The 18672-nt window shown below is 43.7% G+C and overlaps 2 protein-coding genes across 2 annotated transcripts in view; both read left to right on the forward strand.

Annotated features, from left to right (window-relative positions):
• Positions 1-1597: 1597 nt before the first annotated feature.
• Positions 1598-8643, forward strand: LOC137784281 (transmembrane protein 230-like). Its single transcript, XM_068574826.1, has 4 exons — positions 1598-1716; positions 4641-4749; positions 5153-5275; positions 7781-8643. Exons 2-4 carry the CDS (start codon positions 4648-4650, stop codon positions 7919-7921), a joined length of 366 nt encoding a protein of 121 aa, XP_068430927.1. The 5' UTR covers positions 1598-1716; positions 4641-4647; the 3' UTR covers positions 7922-8643.
• Positions 8644-10753: 2110 nt separating this feature from the next.
• The window catches only part of igsf9a (immunoglobulin superfamily, member 9a), a 44427-nt gene continuing 36508 nt past the window's right edge, over positions 10754-18672 (forward strand). Inside the window, exons 1-3 of the mRNA XM_068574201.1 lie at positions 10754-10893; positions 18019-18113; positions 18258-18458. Coding sequence (XP_068430302.1) covers positions 18053-18113; positions 18258-18458 — 262 coding nt within the window. The 5' untranslated portion in view covers positions 10754-10893; positions 18019-18052. The remainder of the gene's footprint in view (positions 10894-18018; positions 18114-18257; positions 18459-18672) is intronic.

An 18672-nucleotide genomic window follows, 5' to 3' on the forward strand; every position in this document is an offset into this window, starting at 1 on the left:
AGTGCCACTTACTTTCTGCCGAAACAAACGGCTGCAGAGCCAATCAGCAAATAGACTGGAACATGATTACATTACAAGTTTCCAGTAAAGAAAAACAAGATATGAAGCTACAAATAAAGAAGAGTGCAATGGAAATCTAACACAATGAAAAACAGCATTGGCAAACCCAAAGATACATTTTTAAGGGCCACATGTGTGCAATTTTGAGTGGAGGGTCTTCAGTTACCTCAACATCCTCTGCACAAGTGTGTAGCCTTACATGAATCAAATTAAAAAAGACACACACTGTGTGGCTCTGGCTCAGTGGTGTGCAGGGTCGTCCTTCGGCAGTTTGATTCCCTTTGCTTGCCCATGTTGCTGTGTCTTTGGGCAAAACACTTTACTTTAGCTGTGCCTGCGGTGTATGAATGGTTAGCTACTCCTGATGGGCAGGTGGCACCTTAGCTCCTACCATCAGTGTGTGAATGATGAATGATGGGTTGAGTGATGACAAGTTGTGTGAAAGAGCTTTGGGTGGTCGGTCGAAAGACTAGAAAAGAGCCATACAAGTACAGATCCATTTCCCATTTACACAGCAAGCCAGCACACCATCTTTGTTGCATCGAATAGTTCATGCTGAAGTTCTTTGAAAAAGAAAGCAAACAAAATTGCTCTTTGCTGGAAATGTTTGAATCCGTCAATATTCTGTAGTTTACTGAAGGACATGTGAAGGAGACCAGTGAAGGACCATGCAGAAGAGCAGGCCAAGGTAAGGACTGAGAACACAACAGACAAATGTTCATGACGGAAAGACAAATCCCACAATTAAGATTTCCGTTTATTTTATTGATGTAACCGTGTTGCAAGGAGTAGTAGAACCAGTAGGGTATTTTTTCCCCCTATTGTTGTTGGAATAACATTTTTGAGAACCAACAAATACAATTTTTTGGTAGCATGTAACAATATATATTTACTCAACTATTGTAAAGTGTCACTTTAAGTGTTATCATTTACTTTACACTTTTCTAAATAATAATACAAGGCATTGCTATTTCATATACACCTGGCACAACAAAAAATGACATTCATTTTCATTAGCAATAACAATACAGTGATCCAATTTAACCAATCAGAGAGTGACAATACTTTGGTGAATCAGGCTATTTTGTTTTTAAAACTTTATTTTTGATACTTCTCTGCACTCTAAATCAGGAAAATATCTTTCTTCCGTTATACAAACAAACTCCTATTGGACTGTCAACAGACTCATCCAGCTCCGCTGTCACAAGGACAGATGATTCATGCCATAATAACACCTCTGGCAAAATAAATCATGCAACTATACCATCATTATAGTGTTGTGTGTGTTTGGTTACATCTTTGCACTGTTAATTGTTAGTTAATGTAATATTCTTCTGTTATATTTTGTTTATATAGTGCATTTTTATATTTAATATTACTTTACTTGTACTGTATTTATTTGTGTACTGTATGTTGCTGCCGCAACGAAACAATTCCCCCTAGCAGGATGAATAGCGTATCTATCTGTCTCCTGTCCCATGTCCTGTAACAACAGGACATGGGACAGTGGGGTATTTCTGTGCGCATGCGCAATTCTCGAAAACAAGGAAGTTGACGCGGATTTCCATCAATGGAAATAAAGTGGATGTGGCGCCGTAGAGGAGCAGTCTGCGACGGAAAGCCGCATCAGAGCTGCTAATTATACCTCGAGTGAAGGTAAGAGTTGACCAAGGGGATGAAAACGAGGTTTCTATTGAAAGCCCTTTGCGTCCTGTCACGTCAGCTGGAGTTTGATAGCGTAACTTGTGAGAAGCTAATGCTCCGGCTAATTAGGGTTGAGCTCAGAGGTAAACAAAGCGGGTTGAGTGAGCGGCTCCCTTTGATCTCCTCTGCTGGACAAACAAAAAATCAAACCCTCAGCTGCATAATGTTGCCAATGCACAGAAGCAACTTGTTTATTAGCCAGTAATTAGCCATATATAACGTCACATGATTTGACCTAGATAGCATGCGAGTGGAGGGATTGCGAATTTAAACTTTATCGTGACGTTACGCTCGCGGGGGATGATACAAAACTGCTCCCGTGGACCTTTTTGTTGTTGTTCCTGTGGATGTTTGTGTTGTCCAGTACCTCTTGACGTGACGACGCAGCAAGACACGAAACAGCTGCAGGAGAAGCAGCATTACGCAGCAGGGGATCCTAGCGGGACAGCACGTTACCGTTACACGGGTCATTCACAGAACATGCAGTGGTGACCTGCAATAAGTACCATAGAAGTATAAGTGCCATACTGAAAAAAATCTATCATGCACTAAACGAGCTAAACGTAACCAGGATTGTACTGCGTCACAAGAACAACGTTTCCCCCAGAACAGCAATCCCATCCTCATGTATAACTTCAGTGGTCTGAACGTACTGCTTTAAGGGCATAGTTATGGTTTAGAAATAGAAAATCCCTCCATTGTGCGTCAATAATTTTATAAAATAAACAAGATCAGCTTCAGTCTTTAAAACATACCATCAAATATGTGTTTGTGAAATTGTCGGATGTATTAGGAACCAAGAATATTACAAATATGTATTCCATGCATGCAAATACAGTGATACATTTTGCCAAATGAAAACCGATGCTTCCACATCGGATAACAACAACAACACAATGAAATGTGTAAACAAAAAGAATACATTTTTAAAATGATTAATGTAACACACCTGACGTAGGCGTCTATGACAGCAGGCTGCATATAGTGTGCTTAGATATTTGACAGTGATGATAATCGCAGCATGTTTTAACAAAAACAATATAGGCTGTAACTAACAGGTACAGTAGACGTCGGTGTTGCAGTGTCATTGCACAGTTAGTGCGCCTCTCCTGGCACCAGGCATTTCTTTTCTGCACTCCCCCTGACTGTTTGCTGTGTCGTTTGGCAGCTGATCTGAAACCACACAGTGATGGATGTGCAGAGAACAGACTGAATCGTTGCGGTGTAAAATTGGATCTGCAGCTCCTGAGGCAGGTTGAACTTGCTGAATTGGCGCAGGAAGTAATCTTCTGCCGAGCTTTTTTTGTGTGTTCGTGCCTGGAAGAGAAAGTCTGAAGGTTTCCCGCAGCAGACACACTTGAGTTTTTCCAACAACCAAATGCGACCATACTATTTAGTATTCCAGACAAAGATGGTGTATGTCCCAATACATCTGCGGGTATGCAATGAGGTTAAAGATGATGGCGTTTCAGAAGTTTCACAGACGGGTCTCCTACAGGGGCCAGCCGTTGGTGTTGGAGTCCCGGTCCCATATCCTGTCATTACTTAGTGTGTCCCTGCAGAGTTGCAGGTGTGCGCTGCACAGGAAGTCCCACGTCGAGTGAATCATCCACAGGTCCAGCGGAAGGAAGGGGACTGTAATGTCCTTCAAGTGGACCTGCGCCAGTCTCTCGGAGGATTTCATGACCCCACACACGGCTGAGTGACAGACCTGCAGGCAATAAAATCTATGATGGAGGGTTTCTCTGGGACCAAGATGATAGTGGAGCTTTTGAAGTCGTCGGGAGGGGGTCTTCACACTTCACACGGCTTCAGTGATCTATTAAAGATCTGTGTGAAGATGGGGGTGCCCAGCTGGTCAGCACTGACTCTCAGAAAGGAGGGGTCACACGCCGTCCGGGATTTCCGGTTCTTCTGTCTCTGAAAGAGCCGACACATGTCAAACTTGCAGGCAGGCACATTCAGCGGCCAGGTGAAGGTCTTCCACAGTGTCGGGGGGTGGTGGTCTCCTATGATTAGTGATGTCATGCAGGCCTCGTCACGTTGTCAGTGAGTTGCTACAGGTCTGTAGTAACAGCATCGAAAACAATCTTGTGGAGAAGTATTTGCACAAAAGGTTCCGCCTCGCTTTAACCAAGCCGGATGAATACTAATGAACACTCCCACGTATTTGTTGCTTTTGCTCTCGTTCGAGGCCGCATGTGTTCTTCGCAGATAATACAGGGGCATCCAGGAAAGCTCATCTCGTGTGCACTTTCCTTCATTTTGGCTAAATCCACAGCATTCCCCTTTTCTTGTAGCGAGCGTCGCGACTGCACAGGAGCCATAACCCGGAGCTCATCCTCATCCTGCGGCGAGTTGACGTGTCGCGTGGCGGCAAAGCCACATAATGTTTCTGGAAGCTCATCCGTTCTCTCTTCATGCAGGAACAATGGTTTTTAAATTTGTATTCCTCGATTTAGTCTGTAGGGGAAGTGGGTGGGGTATCAAGTATAACTATTTACAGAGCCAAATATCTTGAACATAAAACAAAACTCTGGCTTCGAGGAGGATCAGATCGCAACGTGTCGCCCCACTTCTCCGAGTTCCTTCGAGGCAGATCAGCGTCGTGGTGCTTTTCTTAGTTCTGTGTGCGTGTGTGTGTGTGTGTGTGTGTGTGTGTGTGTGTGTGTGTGTGTGTGTGTGTGTGTGTGTGTGTGTGTGTGTGCGCATGCGACTGGTACATTGTGGAATAATTAGCCCCCCTCCCCTGTTCTGAGCACTGGAAGAAAAACACCAAAACAGAGGATGAGCTCCTGCTGAAGTAAAGCACGAGAAAAGTACTGAAACCTAAGAATACTGTGAATGATCACCTCTCTGCCTCTCCGTCCAAACAGCTTCTTAATGAAGGCGACCAGAGGGAATATGTTGGGCGTTGGAATATCCAACAACAAGGTCAAGTACTCACGGCTCGCTGCTGATGACGACGGCTACATCGACCTGCAGGTGAGAGACGTGTTCCTTCTGTCGCGCTGACCTCCCGCTGCCTCATTCTTAACCCCGTTACGACCACAGGCAACACATCCGAGATAAATCCACATCATTAATGACTTCTTGGGGATGTGCCAAAGCCTTCGGTGATTAAACTTGAGAGATTAGACTAGTTTCTGAACTGCAAAAGAACAAGTCTGATAAACTTTTTATTTTTCTCTGTTTTGTGCCAGCTCCCAGTATTTCTTCAGTGACTAATTTTAGTTTTGATGCGATCCAAAATTATTCTAATAATTATTATGAAAGACAAGTACTTACCGGTGTTGAGGCAAGCTGCAGTTTCTGCTATGATTCACCATAATGATGAAAATAAAACTGACTCAAATGTTTTTTTGTCCAACATTTGAATGCTTTCCAGTTCAAGAAAAGCCCGCCAAAGGTGCCGTACAAGGCGATCGCGCTGGCGATATTCCTGTTTTTGATCGGCTCCTTGCTGATCATCTTCGGGGCTCTCCTTCTGTCGGGAACCATCAAGGTCGAGGTGAGTTTGGTCAGTCAATCGGTTCAAAAATAGGTCTCACATACAGATAGATTGCAAGGGCAGTTGAAGCCACAATTGGAACTGCGTCCCCATACCTTCCTCCCCCTGGTATATAAATTGAAATACAGTTTATTGTTCTCTTGCCAAATAAGCTTATTGTGAGGCATGTCACATTCCCCCATAATGTTTGGGTTCCTTAAAACTGACAGTAAATACCCCGCCAGGCTTGTTCTCCTGAAAAATCCATTTGTGACTAAAATGTTTCTGTCTGAGCCGCCCGCCTCCTGTCTGCTCCCAGTGTATGTCGCGCTTGGAAGATACATCTATTTTTATGTTGCTCCTATATGTGAACGAGAGATGCGCGTTTATACGTTTCCTGTTTTTTTATTTCTTTAGTTTTATCCTAAATGTGTTGCAAAATCCACCCACCAACACCTCCACAGCTCACCAATTAACACATTGTGATATTTGTTCATTCGTTAAACGAGTCAATAAATAATATTACTCTGTAATCACCCAGGAATCATCATTGCATGTGAAAGTAAATCCCTCTCTATGGGAGAACGTACACACACCTCACAGGCCTTACTGCACTCCTATTTACAATATTCACGTCCCTGATCCTCCCCATCGATGTCTAGGCTGGAAAGTGTCAGAAGGGTATGGTTTGTAACAACACTAGTGCCGTTACAATACCAGAGTTTCTGCACCAGCACTCTGTTTGAAAGGTAACCGTGTTTGTCTACAAGTGACGATTAGATGTTAAACGCTGTCTCAACACAAGCAGCCGTAGAAGAAAATTGCCGAAATGAAACATCCTAATATCTGCAGCATTTTTCCTCTTGCTATCTGATCAAAGAGGAAGTAAACGATGCGGTTAATCTGACCAGGCGTTGAAGGCCGGCTTCGGGTGCTTTTGACGAGTTTGGTGCTACAGCGTGCAAACATTTCGGCCGGCACCGAGGAAAGTGTCTCGCCGTGATCCCCCGTCCCGGTTTCCACACATCGATAGCGAGCCAACCCGGCCTCCGCAATCTGACAACTCGTGCAGTAATCAAAACACTCGTCTCGAGTTAGTCTCTGTTTTTTAAATAGCTGTAGTTGAACTGCTGTCCCCGGCATTGCATTGCTCTGCTGTCAGTTTTCTACCGTTCTTCATGGCCACGGCGCTCTCGTTCCCGCGCGCGTTTGATTACAACTAACGATTTTGATGTATTCGAGCTCGGAGTGCCAACTTAGGTAGACCCCCTGCTGCGGTTTCCGCTTCCTAACGTCATCACTCACATATTGTGTTTGTAATTATCAGTGGGAGGTTTATGTGTGTGTGTGTGCGCGTATGCGTCTGTTTTTGTGTGTGTTTTTTCTTCTCCACCCCAGTCTGCAGATTGTATTTTCAGAAAATTGGATCTGCCATGAAGGCAGCATCAGAGTATTTCAGGAGTCGTCTTGCCAATTAGCCCACGAGAGTTGAAATAGCTTCTCTAATACGGCAAATTACGAAAAGGTTCAGGCTGTGGATAGAGAGGGAAAACTGGAGGCAGGCTGGTTCTGATGCAAGGCGTTGTGGGAGGAGTTCAGGGTTGAACGAAAGTTGTTTCTGTGTGTGTGTTTGTGTGTGTGTGTGTGTGTGTGTGTGTGTGTGTGTCTGTGTGTGTGTCACAGCTGTGTCAAATGAAAGGAAAGGAAAAAGAAACCCCACGTTGAAACACACAACCTCCCGCTTTCCTTCAGGAATAACAATCAAGGATCACTTCCCCAAAATGACCACAAGAAAATACATTGAAAAAAATAAATAATAAATGAACAACAAAAACAGAAACTCAACACGAGGTCCGCTTACCAGCTAGACGGTGAGCCATCTCCATGACAACTGAGCACACCATGGGATGTGCTTGAAGGCTCATAAATAAATTCATAAAAGAAGAAGAAGCATCAAACCCTTATGTCAAGATTTATTCCTTTTTTTTCTTAAAACAAACTACAAAAAAACAGTTCCCCTCGATAAGATGATACCTGCAGGGCCATGACAGTGCATCTCTGAGAGGGCCACCGACACTCTGTGCACAAGGCTGCCATCTGGTGGCCAAATGACACCTGTGCCCTGAGCCTCCCTCCCTCCCCCCTTGCTCCTCCTGTATGTGAGATGACTAATGATTTGCATGAAACCAGACCTCAGACCGATGAAGTCGTTCCGTCCGCACGCCTCCTGCCCCCCTTTCCCTCAGTCTGAACATGTTTGTGTTGCGCTGGCAGGCGAGGTGGCGATAAGAATGCCAAAAGCCCGATGTGGTTCACTCTTTTCTATCCTTCAGCGCCAAGTGCGGGTGTTCCCACGTTTTAATGTTTGCGAGTAAACAAGGGAGGGGAGTCCGATTCACACCTGAAGTCGATGAATTCCTCCCAAGCTTTTGAAGTACAAAGAAATATCTTCCGGTAGCCCCCCTCTCATCACAGACTCTGCTCCTAACCTCCCGCCTCCTGCTCTTCTTTGTCATGTTTCTGCAGCACCCGGACCGCACCATTCCCGTCATCATCATAGGTCTGCTCGTTTTCCTTCCTGGGTTTTACCATTTGAGAATCGCCTACTACGCCGCAAAGGGTTACCGGGGCTACTCCTACGACGACATCCCCGATTTCGGAGACTGAGCCGAATGGCAGCTGTGGAGAGTCTCCTACCCCCCCCCCCACCTCCTCCTTTTGGCCACACTATGTATTCCCTGAGACTGTCTGCCTGCTGTTTTGCTTTGATTTTTCCAAACTGAATGTAGCAAATGTGGCAAAACTTTCACATCACTGTGAAATGTGTTGCTGATTTTTTTTTTAAATTCTTCTTCTTCTTCTTCTTCTTCTTCTTCTTCTTCTTCTTCTACGATGCTCTGTGTTGAGCATCATCCTTTGACACGAGACAGCTTGGCAAACCTTAGTGGCTTCATATACTCAACTTTCTAAATGAGGAGGACAACTCTGGCGAGACACTTGTGGAGACCACACAGATGCCTTCGACTTACTACTACGAGAAAATGTCCACGACCTCGAAGACTGAGACGCTTTTGTGTTCTTTGCACAGTTGCACAGCTCTGTATCTTAAACAAATATGTATTTGTGACTGTAGTCCATATGATTTTATGGAAAGCTAGTGGGGAGAGGGGGCTGTATTTCTCCCGAATGATCATTATATTTGCAGCCCTATCCCAAAGATTGATTGAATACCTTTTTTGTATTATTTTTTTTGGACTGGAATGTATTACTTTCCATATAAAGTATTTGTGCATATTCAGTTGTTTTTTGAATATCAAAGAAAGATGTATTTTTACATGCACGTGCTTGATTAAGAAATCAAATATAAAATAAAATAGTGAAATCTGAAAGTGTTGCCTTGTGTGTTCCTTGATCGCGGTGGGGAACATGATTCTGAAGGCACAGTATGGAGATACATTGGGAATTAACCCATTTCAGGTAATAAAGAGACTTTATTCATGGGCTCGAATCCCATCACTGTCAATGGAAACATCTACGCACGCAACAAAGAATTCAAAGTACTCATGAGAAACTCCTCCCCAACCTTTTTCCTGTGCAGTAGCTGAATATGTAAACGTAAATATGTATCTGCTCTGCCCTTTATGTTTGAGCCAGATGTCACAGAGATTCATTTCTCCAGCCTACTAGCATGGTAGTAAAAGATGCTTGAACTTTATTTAAACCAAAAGTTAAAACGCAAAACAATATATATTTGTAAATCTTAAACTTCGTTCCTTTCTTCGACTATTATTGTCTTATAAATAATAAAAAATGAAAATAAATCAATATAGATTCGAAATTAAGAAAAGCAAACAGATCACATGAATCTTTTAATACATTGAACGGGCAGTTTTGTTTTGTTCAGAGAAAGACAGAAACAACCCCTTCTGCATAACGGTTTACATCATAGGTGTCAAACTCAAGGCCCGTGGGCCGAATCTCGCCCGCCACGTCATTTTATGTGGCCCACGACAGCTTGGGAGGCATATGAGCGCCTTAAAATTAAAGTCTATGCTGCTTTACAATGTACAGTGACCATAAACTACATCTCCCACAATGCAATTATGATTTTGTGACCCGCTAATGAACGGCATCCTAAAAAGCAGTGTTTCCATATCGATGTTTAACTAAAGACAACTTAACTTGAAAATGATCGACAAATAATCCCAAAATGTCTAAGCAGAGAAAGATTGACGCAGAGAGAAGGCCATTTAAAGAAGACGGGAAAGCAAATACACGTTTGTGCTTCACGGAGACGAACTGGTAAGCATTCTGTGTCATGAAGCAGTGTCAGTGATGAAGAAATACAATGTGAGCAGGTGTGCCCCGAACCACTTACAGGTATGTGAGCAGGTGTGCCCCAGACCACCTACAGGTATGTGAGCAGGTGTGCCCCGGACCACATTTGTCACATGTCCTTAGCAGCTCACAATTAGTTGTTGGACCAGAGTTATTTCCTTCTCAACTGTGATAAAAAAGCTTTGAACAAAGTAATGTGCGTTTGATCTTCGTCATTATTATTTTTAGGTTTGCTCATTGAATGGATTTCTGTTTAAATAACAGATACATGTACTCACTTGTATTTTTATATAAATGCATGTACAACATTTATACACTCGAATAAAAAATCATCACATGCTAACAATATGTTAGGAAGCAGTTTATTAAACTTACATGATGCCCTTTGGAATGCTTCAAATGCTGATGCGGCATTGAGTTTGACAGCTCTGGTTTACATCATTCACAAAAGAATAAGAAAAAAAAGGGAGAGGGAACTTTTGATTTTCATGACAAATGCACAAAAACAAACTGCAGCAAACACAGAGGCAACACAAGAGCCCCTCACAAGCTGCAGTTTACTATGTTGTTCCTATGGGAAAGCTGCCATCTTTGAATAGCATGCATATACATGCGATAATATGCATTTGGATTCCGACTCATAGGCCCAACAGGGATTGGCCACCAACACCAGGTAAAGGACACCCTCTTGTGGCTACCACTGAGCTGGGTGCCATCAGGGGGATTAAGGGGCTAATAAAAAATAAAATCGCTTTTTCATCCTTTGCCTGCACCAACAAAACTCCTATGTTTAAATCTGCACCGGCTTATAAACATTAAAGGGCTTAAAGGGCCGTGGCGGTAACTCCCGTTTAATGTGGTCTGAGTCTTTGAACGCAACACAGCAGCGGCGGCCAGAGGAGGGACGAAGGGGAGGGGGAGGGGGAGAGGGAGGGGGAGAGGGAGGGGGAGGGGGAGGCGAGGGGGAGGGGGGAAGGGGGAGGCGAGGGGGAGGGCCGGACTCCCTGGAAGCTCAGCCTGGGCGCAGCGAAGTGGGTCAATGCTTCACTGTCACCTGTACGTGAAATGAACACCTGTTGCCTGCGGGGGCTCCAACAGGAAGAAGAAGAAGAAGAAGAAGAAGAAGAAGAAGAAGAAGAAAAAAAGACGCTCGTGTTGCAGGTGATTTGCGACGCCTCGCACTTCGAGGGCCCCTCTACTCAGAGTGACACGTTTGGAGACTGAGAGAAGCTACGAAGGATGCCTTTTTATAAAAAACTAAACAGGAAATCTCTCAGCGGCCGCCAGTAACCGAGCTACAGGTAGGATCGGTAATGATAATTCTAATAGTAATAGTAATAATAATCATAATAAAATAGACAGCAGAACTTGATGAGTCTGAAAGTGTCTGACTTCCAGCAGCTTTGAAAAGAATGAGAAATTAACACTGTGAGGGCGGAATTCCCTCTTATGCATTTAAACGTGGGTAATTAAGTTGTTATGGAGCTTAGGGTTAGGGTTATGCCTGTGCTAATGTGTATGTTGTTATAAGATTATAGTGGTGCAACTACTTTTTGTCGGATAGACTTTTGAGCCCTTAAACATCTTGGTGAAGTCATGGTTATAAGAAAGTTAATGTCTGGAAGGTTTGCTTTAAAAAGCTGCAAGAACATATTGTTGGCTCAATCCCAGCAATTAAAATAACATTCAAGGCTCTTAAAAAAGCAAGAAAAAAAGCAAGATTACATGTAATTGCATTAAAATCACACAGCGTTTTAGTCGTTGGTGGTTCCAACAAAATTAGCAAGAGTCTGAGCTCATAAGATTCAGTACATTTGTCGATGGCGAGACACACAATGTGAATGTCATCTCTTTGTGCTGTTGACTTTGTATTGTGTCAAGAGTCGTTCTTCATTTCACAGATTATGAGAGAAAATATTCTCATAACTTCCCCCAGACATGGTTCATTTAATCATTTCAAACTCCATCTCTGGTTTGATGGAGTCTGCCGAGCACAGTCCCCCTTTTCTGCGAAAAAATGTTTACATCAACTGTGGAAAAGGCTTTTTATTATAAAAGAGTACTCATGTTGAGCCAGAAAATACTTCACGTGTGACACTTAAAGCAGTCTGAACTATGCAAATGACATCCTGCAAATCTCTCCTGAGTCCATGCCAGTGTTTTTGCATGCTGTATCTCAGTGTTAGCTCATAATATACTTTATGAAAACTAGATTCAATTTGTTAATTCTGAAGGATTAATCCGTGTCCACAGAGTCTCTGTAGCACTACAATGCCATGACTGGAAATCAACGACTGTCCGATTGTTGGAGGAAAACCCCATTCAAAATGGCGGCTGTGTAAAACCAACCAGTATTGGCCTTTGAAAACCTTAGGCTCCAAAGTTCTTTATTTAACAAGCTTAAGTTATTTATTTAACAAGCTTAAGCCATGACCGATAGTCATGATTTAAGCAAATTTCAAGGTTGAAAAAAAACAAACAAAAATCAAATTATTATTTAGAGTTTGACGCTCAAAAGCTCCCTCTCGCGGCTTTCTTCGGTACTGTGGGCGTGGTTTGATCTGGTTCAAATGTTGCCTAATGCTGGTTGGATGGACATTTGTGTCATCACTCTTTGCCTACTGAGCTCCACCCACTACACACCAGCAAGAATAGCAACGATAAAAAAAGAAAAATCTGTAAAATAGCCAAATACTTCAGGAGGAACGTCATTGCGCTCCTCCGATTAAGAAAATGGGGATTAAATGTGTTTCTGCTTCGCCAACCGATATTTTAATATCGAGTTTCAGCTGTTTTTGCACAGTCACGCTTCATCTTGGGTGTTGGGAATGGCGACTCAAGTTGTAGATTCAAGTGACTTTTGGAATGATTTTGTATCCTCTCCAAGAGGGGGAGGGAGAAAAAAAATGATGTTGTAAAAGCAACCGATGACGGATACGCTTTGAATCAACTTGACGGCAGCCAATCGCATCGCCCCATCTTTGGGGAGCGGCGCATGTGGCAGTGAAAGTGCAGCAGTTATCAGACTGAGATGTAAAGACTGCCAACAACAACAACAACAACAACAACCTGACGGCGAAAAAGCAAAACATTCCGGCTCAGACGTTACACATAATTGCACAGAGGTATTATAATCATAGTTTATTGGCATAGGATTCACATTTTATATATATATATATATATATATATATATATATATATATATATATATATATATATATATATATATGTATGTACTTAAACCTACTTTTGGAGTATAATCATTGTTTTAAAGGTAATTCAATCTGGAAAGCATCTGTCTTTGTTAAATAGAGACTTCAGAGCCAAGACTTCGATGTCGCCTATTTGTGTTACACAATACAGTGACATTGCTCCACCTTTGCTTTTAACCCCTGACGTCCTTTCTCTGCCTTGTGCGACTTAAGCATATTTTACAGATTAGAGATCGTGACTTTTTGTCTGGATTTACCGATACCCGCTGTCTGATTCGCTGAATAGATACCTGATGTTTGTACTCCCGAGAGCAGAGATGCATTACCCGCACAGTGGAAGTCTCTTTATTTGCCACTTTTCTTTTCTTTTTCCCTCTCCTCTTTTCAGTCTGTGCCATTTCCTCTTAAGTGCACATCAAACTGAGCCACGTGAGGGTTCCTATTGTGACGGGAAGCTTTTGTTAGAATTTTAAAATGGGCTACGCCGAAATCAAAGTGTGGGGTCGGACAAAATCCTCCATTGGAAGACATCACCCATGGCTTTGGGAAATAGTGAGAAGACATCTTTTTTCAGTTTTCTGATATTACATTGATCAGAAACAATTACTTCATCAAGAAAACAATTATACACGGGCCGCAAATTTGTTGTTGTGGATCACCTGCGCAACGTGTCATTGTGCGACATGTTGCACAGGAACAGCTGTGGCAGCGTGGAAAATAGAATGCAACAAGAACCAAGTCGATGTCCCCCATTCAAAACATTTTCCTATGACTCCACTGCATCTGTGTGTATTTACAGTGTCATAATCCGATTGGTGGACTTGTGAGTCACTAACCTTGACAGAAGGATCAAGACGCAAGCGGCCTTCAAGTGTCGTTGATGGTGCGATCAAGGTTCCTCGAACAGTTGTCAACATCTTTTGAGACGGCCCCAACACAGAGTGCAGAGTGTCGTATCGAGGCCTGAAACAGTCCAGGTCTCAAGGGTCAGCTCTGTGGGACGTTAGAGAGAAGCGGAAAAGTTATGTTTGGGTAATCTGATGAATCGCCTCAAGCGATGTCACCTGAGTCAACGATGGTTGGAACTGAAGACGCAAAGTACCGGAGTCAGAATGGAGCTCACCAGAGCGTCTCAGCTCAAGGCCATCAGCGTACACACATCCGCATTTCTGACCGGGTTGTCAGCATTTGAGTTGCATTGTGGGTATTGGAAGTGTCTGAATGAAGGAATGAAGGCGAAAGGATGTGGAGGAAAAAGATGATATCTCTTCTACTGCATCAATTTGGATCCTTTCTTCTTCTTCTTTTTCCACTGTCTAATAGTCAACATGAATCCATGGAGCACGCCGCACCTCCGGGAGGAATGGTCGCCGTTGTGATTTTGTTAGTTTTAAAGTAAAAGAGAAACACCATTTGCTTTTTTCGCTTTTGGCAGATCCAAACAGCCATGAAACCATCTCAACCCACTGAACAATTATCCGCGATTCCCATTCCCCACGGGATAGAGTACTGTCGCTGTCTACATCAGCACCTCAACACATTATAAAGGACCCGTTTTGGGAAGAGACAAACCAACGCCGGAAGAAATGGAATTTGATCAGGAAACAATTGTGCAGGGGTCCTTTTATCTTTTACCTTCAAGTGTGGTGGGGGAAAGAGGAGGCACCGTTGACAAATCTGTTAGTCTGCCTCGGCCGTGATTAATCAGCTGCCCCCCCCCCCACACACACACCTCCATTCCTCTCCCTCGCGCAGATTAAAACGGCAACAACACAGACTTTCAACGGCGCGCCTGTCGCCCACAATTCTATTTCTGTCGGCTGATGAATCTGCGCCAGACAGGACGCTTTCCGTTGTGAGCTACTGGCTCATTTATTAGAGCTTTAAACATTTCCCAGAGTGCCACGCTGTCACTGTGTTTGTCTGCGATGTCGGAGGGAGGAAAAACACATCCGCGGCGAAACGTCTAGGGACCATCTGTGTTGCCGTGGCCGAGCGTTTCACCTGCGCGGGCCGCTTCGTTCGGCAGCTCCAGGAGTTTCTTGGTTCACATTTAATGACAGGGAGAAGAAAAAAAAAATCCTGCAGTTTTTTTATTAATCTTTTGCCTCTTCTCATCTTTCTTCTTACTGTGTTTACCACACTTCCCTTGCTCTCTCTCTCTCTCTTTTGTATCACTGTTGTTCTACTTTATTGCCTTGTTATTTTGCCAGACGCGCAAAATAAGTCTTACCTTGTCAGAGCAATGCAATGACAAACAACGTTTCTTTTCAGCCCTGGCTGTCTGTATTTGGAGGCCAAATGCGGAGGCCCAAGTGTGTCTGGTTATGTTTCTCTAATCAGTTACGCGGTAAACAGCATCTCATCCAACCCTTGTCATTGCCACTCTCTTTGAGTTAACGAGAGGCAGTCGATGAGGAGCCAGGAGAAGATGCTGAGCATGTGCTCATCACGTGCCAGACGGGGATGACTCGCTGCTAATTCCCCCACGTCCTCCCTCCTCCCCCTCGGTGAGAAAACAACACAATCATAATGTCGAAACTTTGGCTTGCCTGGCCCGGTCTCCGTAAACACTCTCCTGCCTAATTCGAATGTAATAAGTTCTGGATGAGCTCAGTGTTGTGCTGCTTTGCATGAAGGGCAGTGGAAGTCTGTGACGTAGATGGCATTTGGCAGATTCCTTTTATTTTATTTATTTGTTTGACTTTCACTTTGATTCTGCGGAAAATCTGTGTGTTTGCTGAAGCATGGGAGCGTGTTGGAACAAGGCACTGCAGCTGTTGACAGCCTGCGTAATTGTTTTCCACCCTTTAGACTTTGCCCCAGCCATGAAATGAAAAGGGGAAAAAAGGCCCGTAAAAGCCTCCGCGGTTAGGGAGGGCAGGTGTGGCCTGTGAGGCTGCTGGGTCGGCGGGGTGTGCTCACTGCTCACACACAGGAAGTGCAGATAGGACATCATTATGTGACCATACAAATCCATTAAAGTCAACCTTTTTTCTCTCCCTTTTATAATGGAGCTTTTGAACACGCATACCTGCACATGAAATCATAGAAACTACGCACACAAAAAGTTCACAAAAACTAATTTGTATAACCCTTAATTTCATTTTGATATCCTTCACTCATGCCCTGAATGTGGTGCTGTTATTATTGCGTCACATGTTTCCTGTCGTGCGGCGTGTGTTAATAGACTGCTGACTGCTGTGTTGTGCTTTGCGTGCTCATGTTGACGCTGCACTTTGTGGCAGGTGGCATTCAAGAAATGGACTACAGTAACTTTCATAGCAGGAAATGATGCAAGCCAGGTGCTGTCGATAAAACTGTGACTTCTATTTATTGACAGAAATCATAACTAATAGTTAAGTCCCTCCTTCTGCCCTGCTGGTGTGACAAGATGTCTGTCAATACTACAACCACAAATTAAACCAGTGGCAGAGGGAAGGTTACTCTGTTTTCTCGGTGAGTTATATTCCACCACTAGACTGGCAGCGACGGCAAATTACCACGTTCATTAAAAGTACTTTATAAATTCAGTCCACCACATTTAAGAGGGAAAGTGTCATATTTTGTGTTTCTTCCCTTCATTACATAACGCCATTTGTTAGGTTTCCAGTGTTTTGTTGAATTGACTCAATTTTATTTACGAAAGTGATTGCATGAAATAAATGTATCTAAATCAAGGGATATTGTTTTAATTGGCTTCAATTATTTTTTAAGTAAATGCCGTTGATATAAATTCATATTTCTATTTTGAGTAAAGTTTACTCACTAAAACGACGACTAAAATAAATGACGTAACCTCAATTACATTTACATTTTTAGTCTTTGTACATTCAGATCAATTCAAGCCTTCAATCACTCATAGTTGTGCGTAACTCATGTAATGCTAACGTGACAATGTAGCGCACAACAACACACCGTAGCGCTACATCGCCAACGCAGACACTACTTTGGGTCAATAGGGTTGACCTTTACCCCCTACGGTGTGTAAAAGCCTTATCTTTCAGGGTTGGCCCACAAGAATGACGCCATTTCTGCAGCAATTGCCATTACTTCACTTCTGCTCCGGTTTCAGTAGTAGGAATAGTTTTGCATTCAATATTACCCCCAATACTTTCCACTTAGCTGCAGCGGGCTGTTGTTCAGAAAAAAGCTCCCTACCGTCTTGCTTTGACCGCTGTGCCGGAGTGAGTGAATTAACCGCACACTCGAGGCACAGTTGGAGTGTTCGCCGCACTTGGAACAGAGAGCGAGTGTCTGCACGACACACTTCCCGATGTTTCAGTGTGTGAAACCTTTGCTCTTTACACGGGTGCCCCTGCGCTGTTATCGACTCAGCCTAATGAGATGTCATTACGGGTGGTGAGTGAACTGAAGCAGACGAGGCCTCAGCAGTGGTGTGTGTGTGTGTGTGTGTGTGTGTGTTTGTCCGTGACACCGATATCGGACCTATTTGCTGTAAAATCTGACCTTAACCAGTAGCAGCTGTAAATGGCCTGCGTGGTACACTATCTCCTAACAGCACGTGTGGCATTTATTAATTAATGTATTCATTTTGCAGCTTCTATGGGAGGGAAGGGAAAGGAGGTGATTGACGTTAATAATGATTAATGCCCAGTGTGTGTGTGTGTGTGTGTGTGTGTGTGTGTGTGTGTGTGTGTGTGTGTCCTAAATCCGACCTATCAAGTGGATTTCCTCCGCTCTGGTTTCCACATTCGATCAAAACGGAAGCAGGTGTTGTTTTCTTGAAATGCAGTTGGCCTCTCGTCGGTGCCTTGCAGCAGCCTCTCTCATCAGCTCAACTTATCTCCGTCCTTGAGTGCTGAGTCCCCCCCCCCCCGGCCGCTCTACTCAAAACGTCTTCATTGATGTGCTCTAAATAAAACACTTAGATGTCGCTCCCGCACGTGACTCTCAAAAGAGATTTATGTGGCATTCATGACATTTACTTTCAGAAAAGGATATAGGGCCGGGGAGTTTTCTGGCAGCAGACGGCAGCTCTGCCCATTTGTGTAATGATATGGGATGAATTCCAGTTATTTGAAAGCTGTATAAAAATCAGAGCGCTCCTCTCCTCCTGTCTGTAAAATTATGACAGAAGCGACAGCTCTGCTGCAGCCTTTTGAGTTTGAAAATCTGTCACAGATGGCTCCCCTCTTGCACGCAGCCAAGGAAGTAATGTGATTGTGACAATTGTGTCTCTTTTGCCAACAGATTGAACATGCTGCAGGTTGCATGAGTGACAGATATGGGGTCATCGAGATCATATTTGCAGACTTTCACAGTGGTGGCAATCCTTTGCCTATTTTGTAAGTATCTCCATCATTTGATAAGTTTGCATCTTTTCAGCAAATTTCTTCCCACACGCCACTCTCCGTGGGTACTCATCCCGTCACTTATGGCGGTAACGTAACTAACAAGTCGTTTTTCTCTTTGCTTCCTAAACGCAACAGTTGTCGCCGGAGGTGCGAGGCTGGAGGTGCGTGGAAAGGTCGGAGGTGCGGCGGAGTTGGAGTGTAGTTTTCCCACCTCGGAGCCATCAAGCGTGACCTCCGCCTCCCTGCATGTGGTTGAATGGGTCCGACGGGGACTCGATATCCCCGTCCTGATCAAGTTTGGTTCCTACGCGCCTCGCCTCCATCCACAATATGAGGGTAAGCGTCCCTTTATAAGCAACGCTGGACATTTTAATGACCCGTGCAGCCCTGCTGTTCACTGTGATTGCTTTCATTTTGTGATTGTCTGAAGCTGCGTATTGCCTTCATAACCAATGCCTTTTTACATGTAATGTATATATGGTTATTATACGATATGAAACAAGACTTTTTTGTATATGATATTATCTTTTCATCTTTATTGTAAACTTCT

The sequence above is a fragment of the Clinocottus analis genome, unplaced genomic scaffold (assembly GCF_023055335.1).
Source record: "Clinocottus analis isolate CAN_PGR_092001 unplaced genomic scaffold, fCliAna1.0.p SCAF_13, whole genome shotgun sequence".
Classification (NCBI taxonomy): Eukaryota; Metazoa; Chordata; class Actinopteri; order Perciformes; family Cottidae; genus Clinocottus; species Clinocottus analis.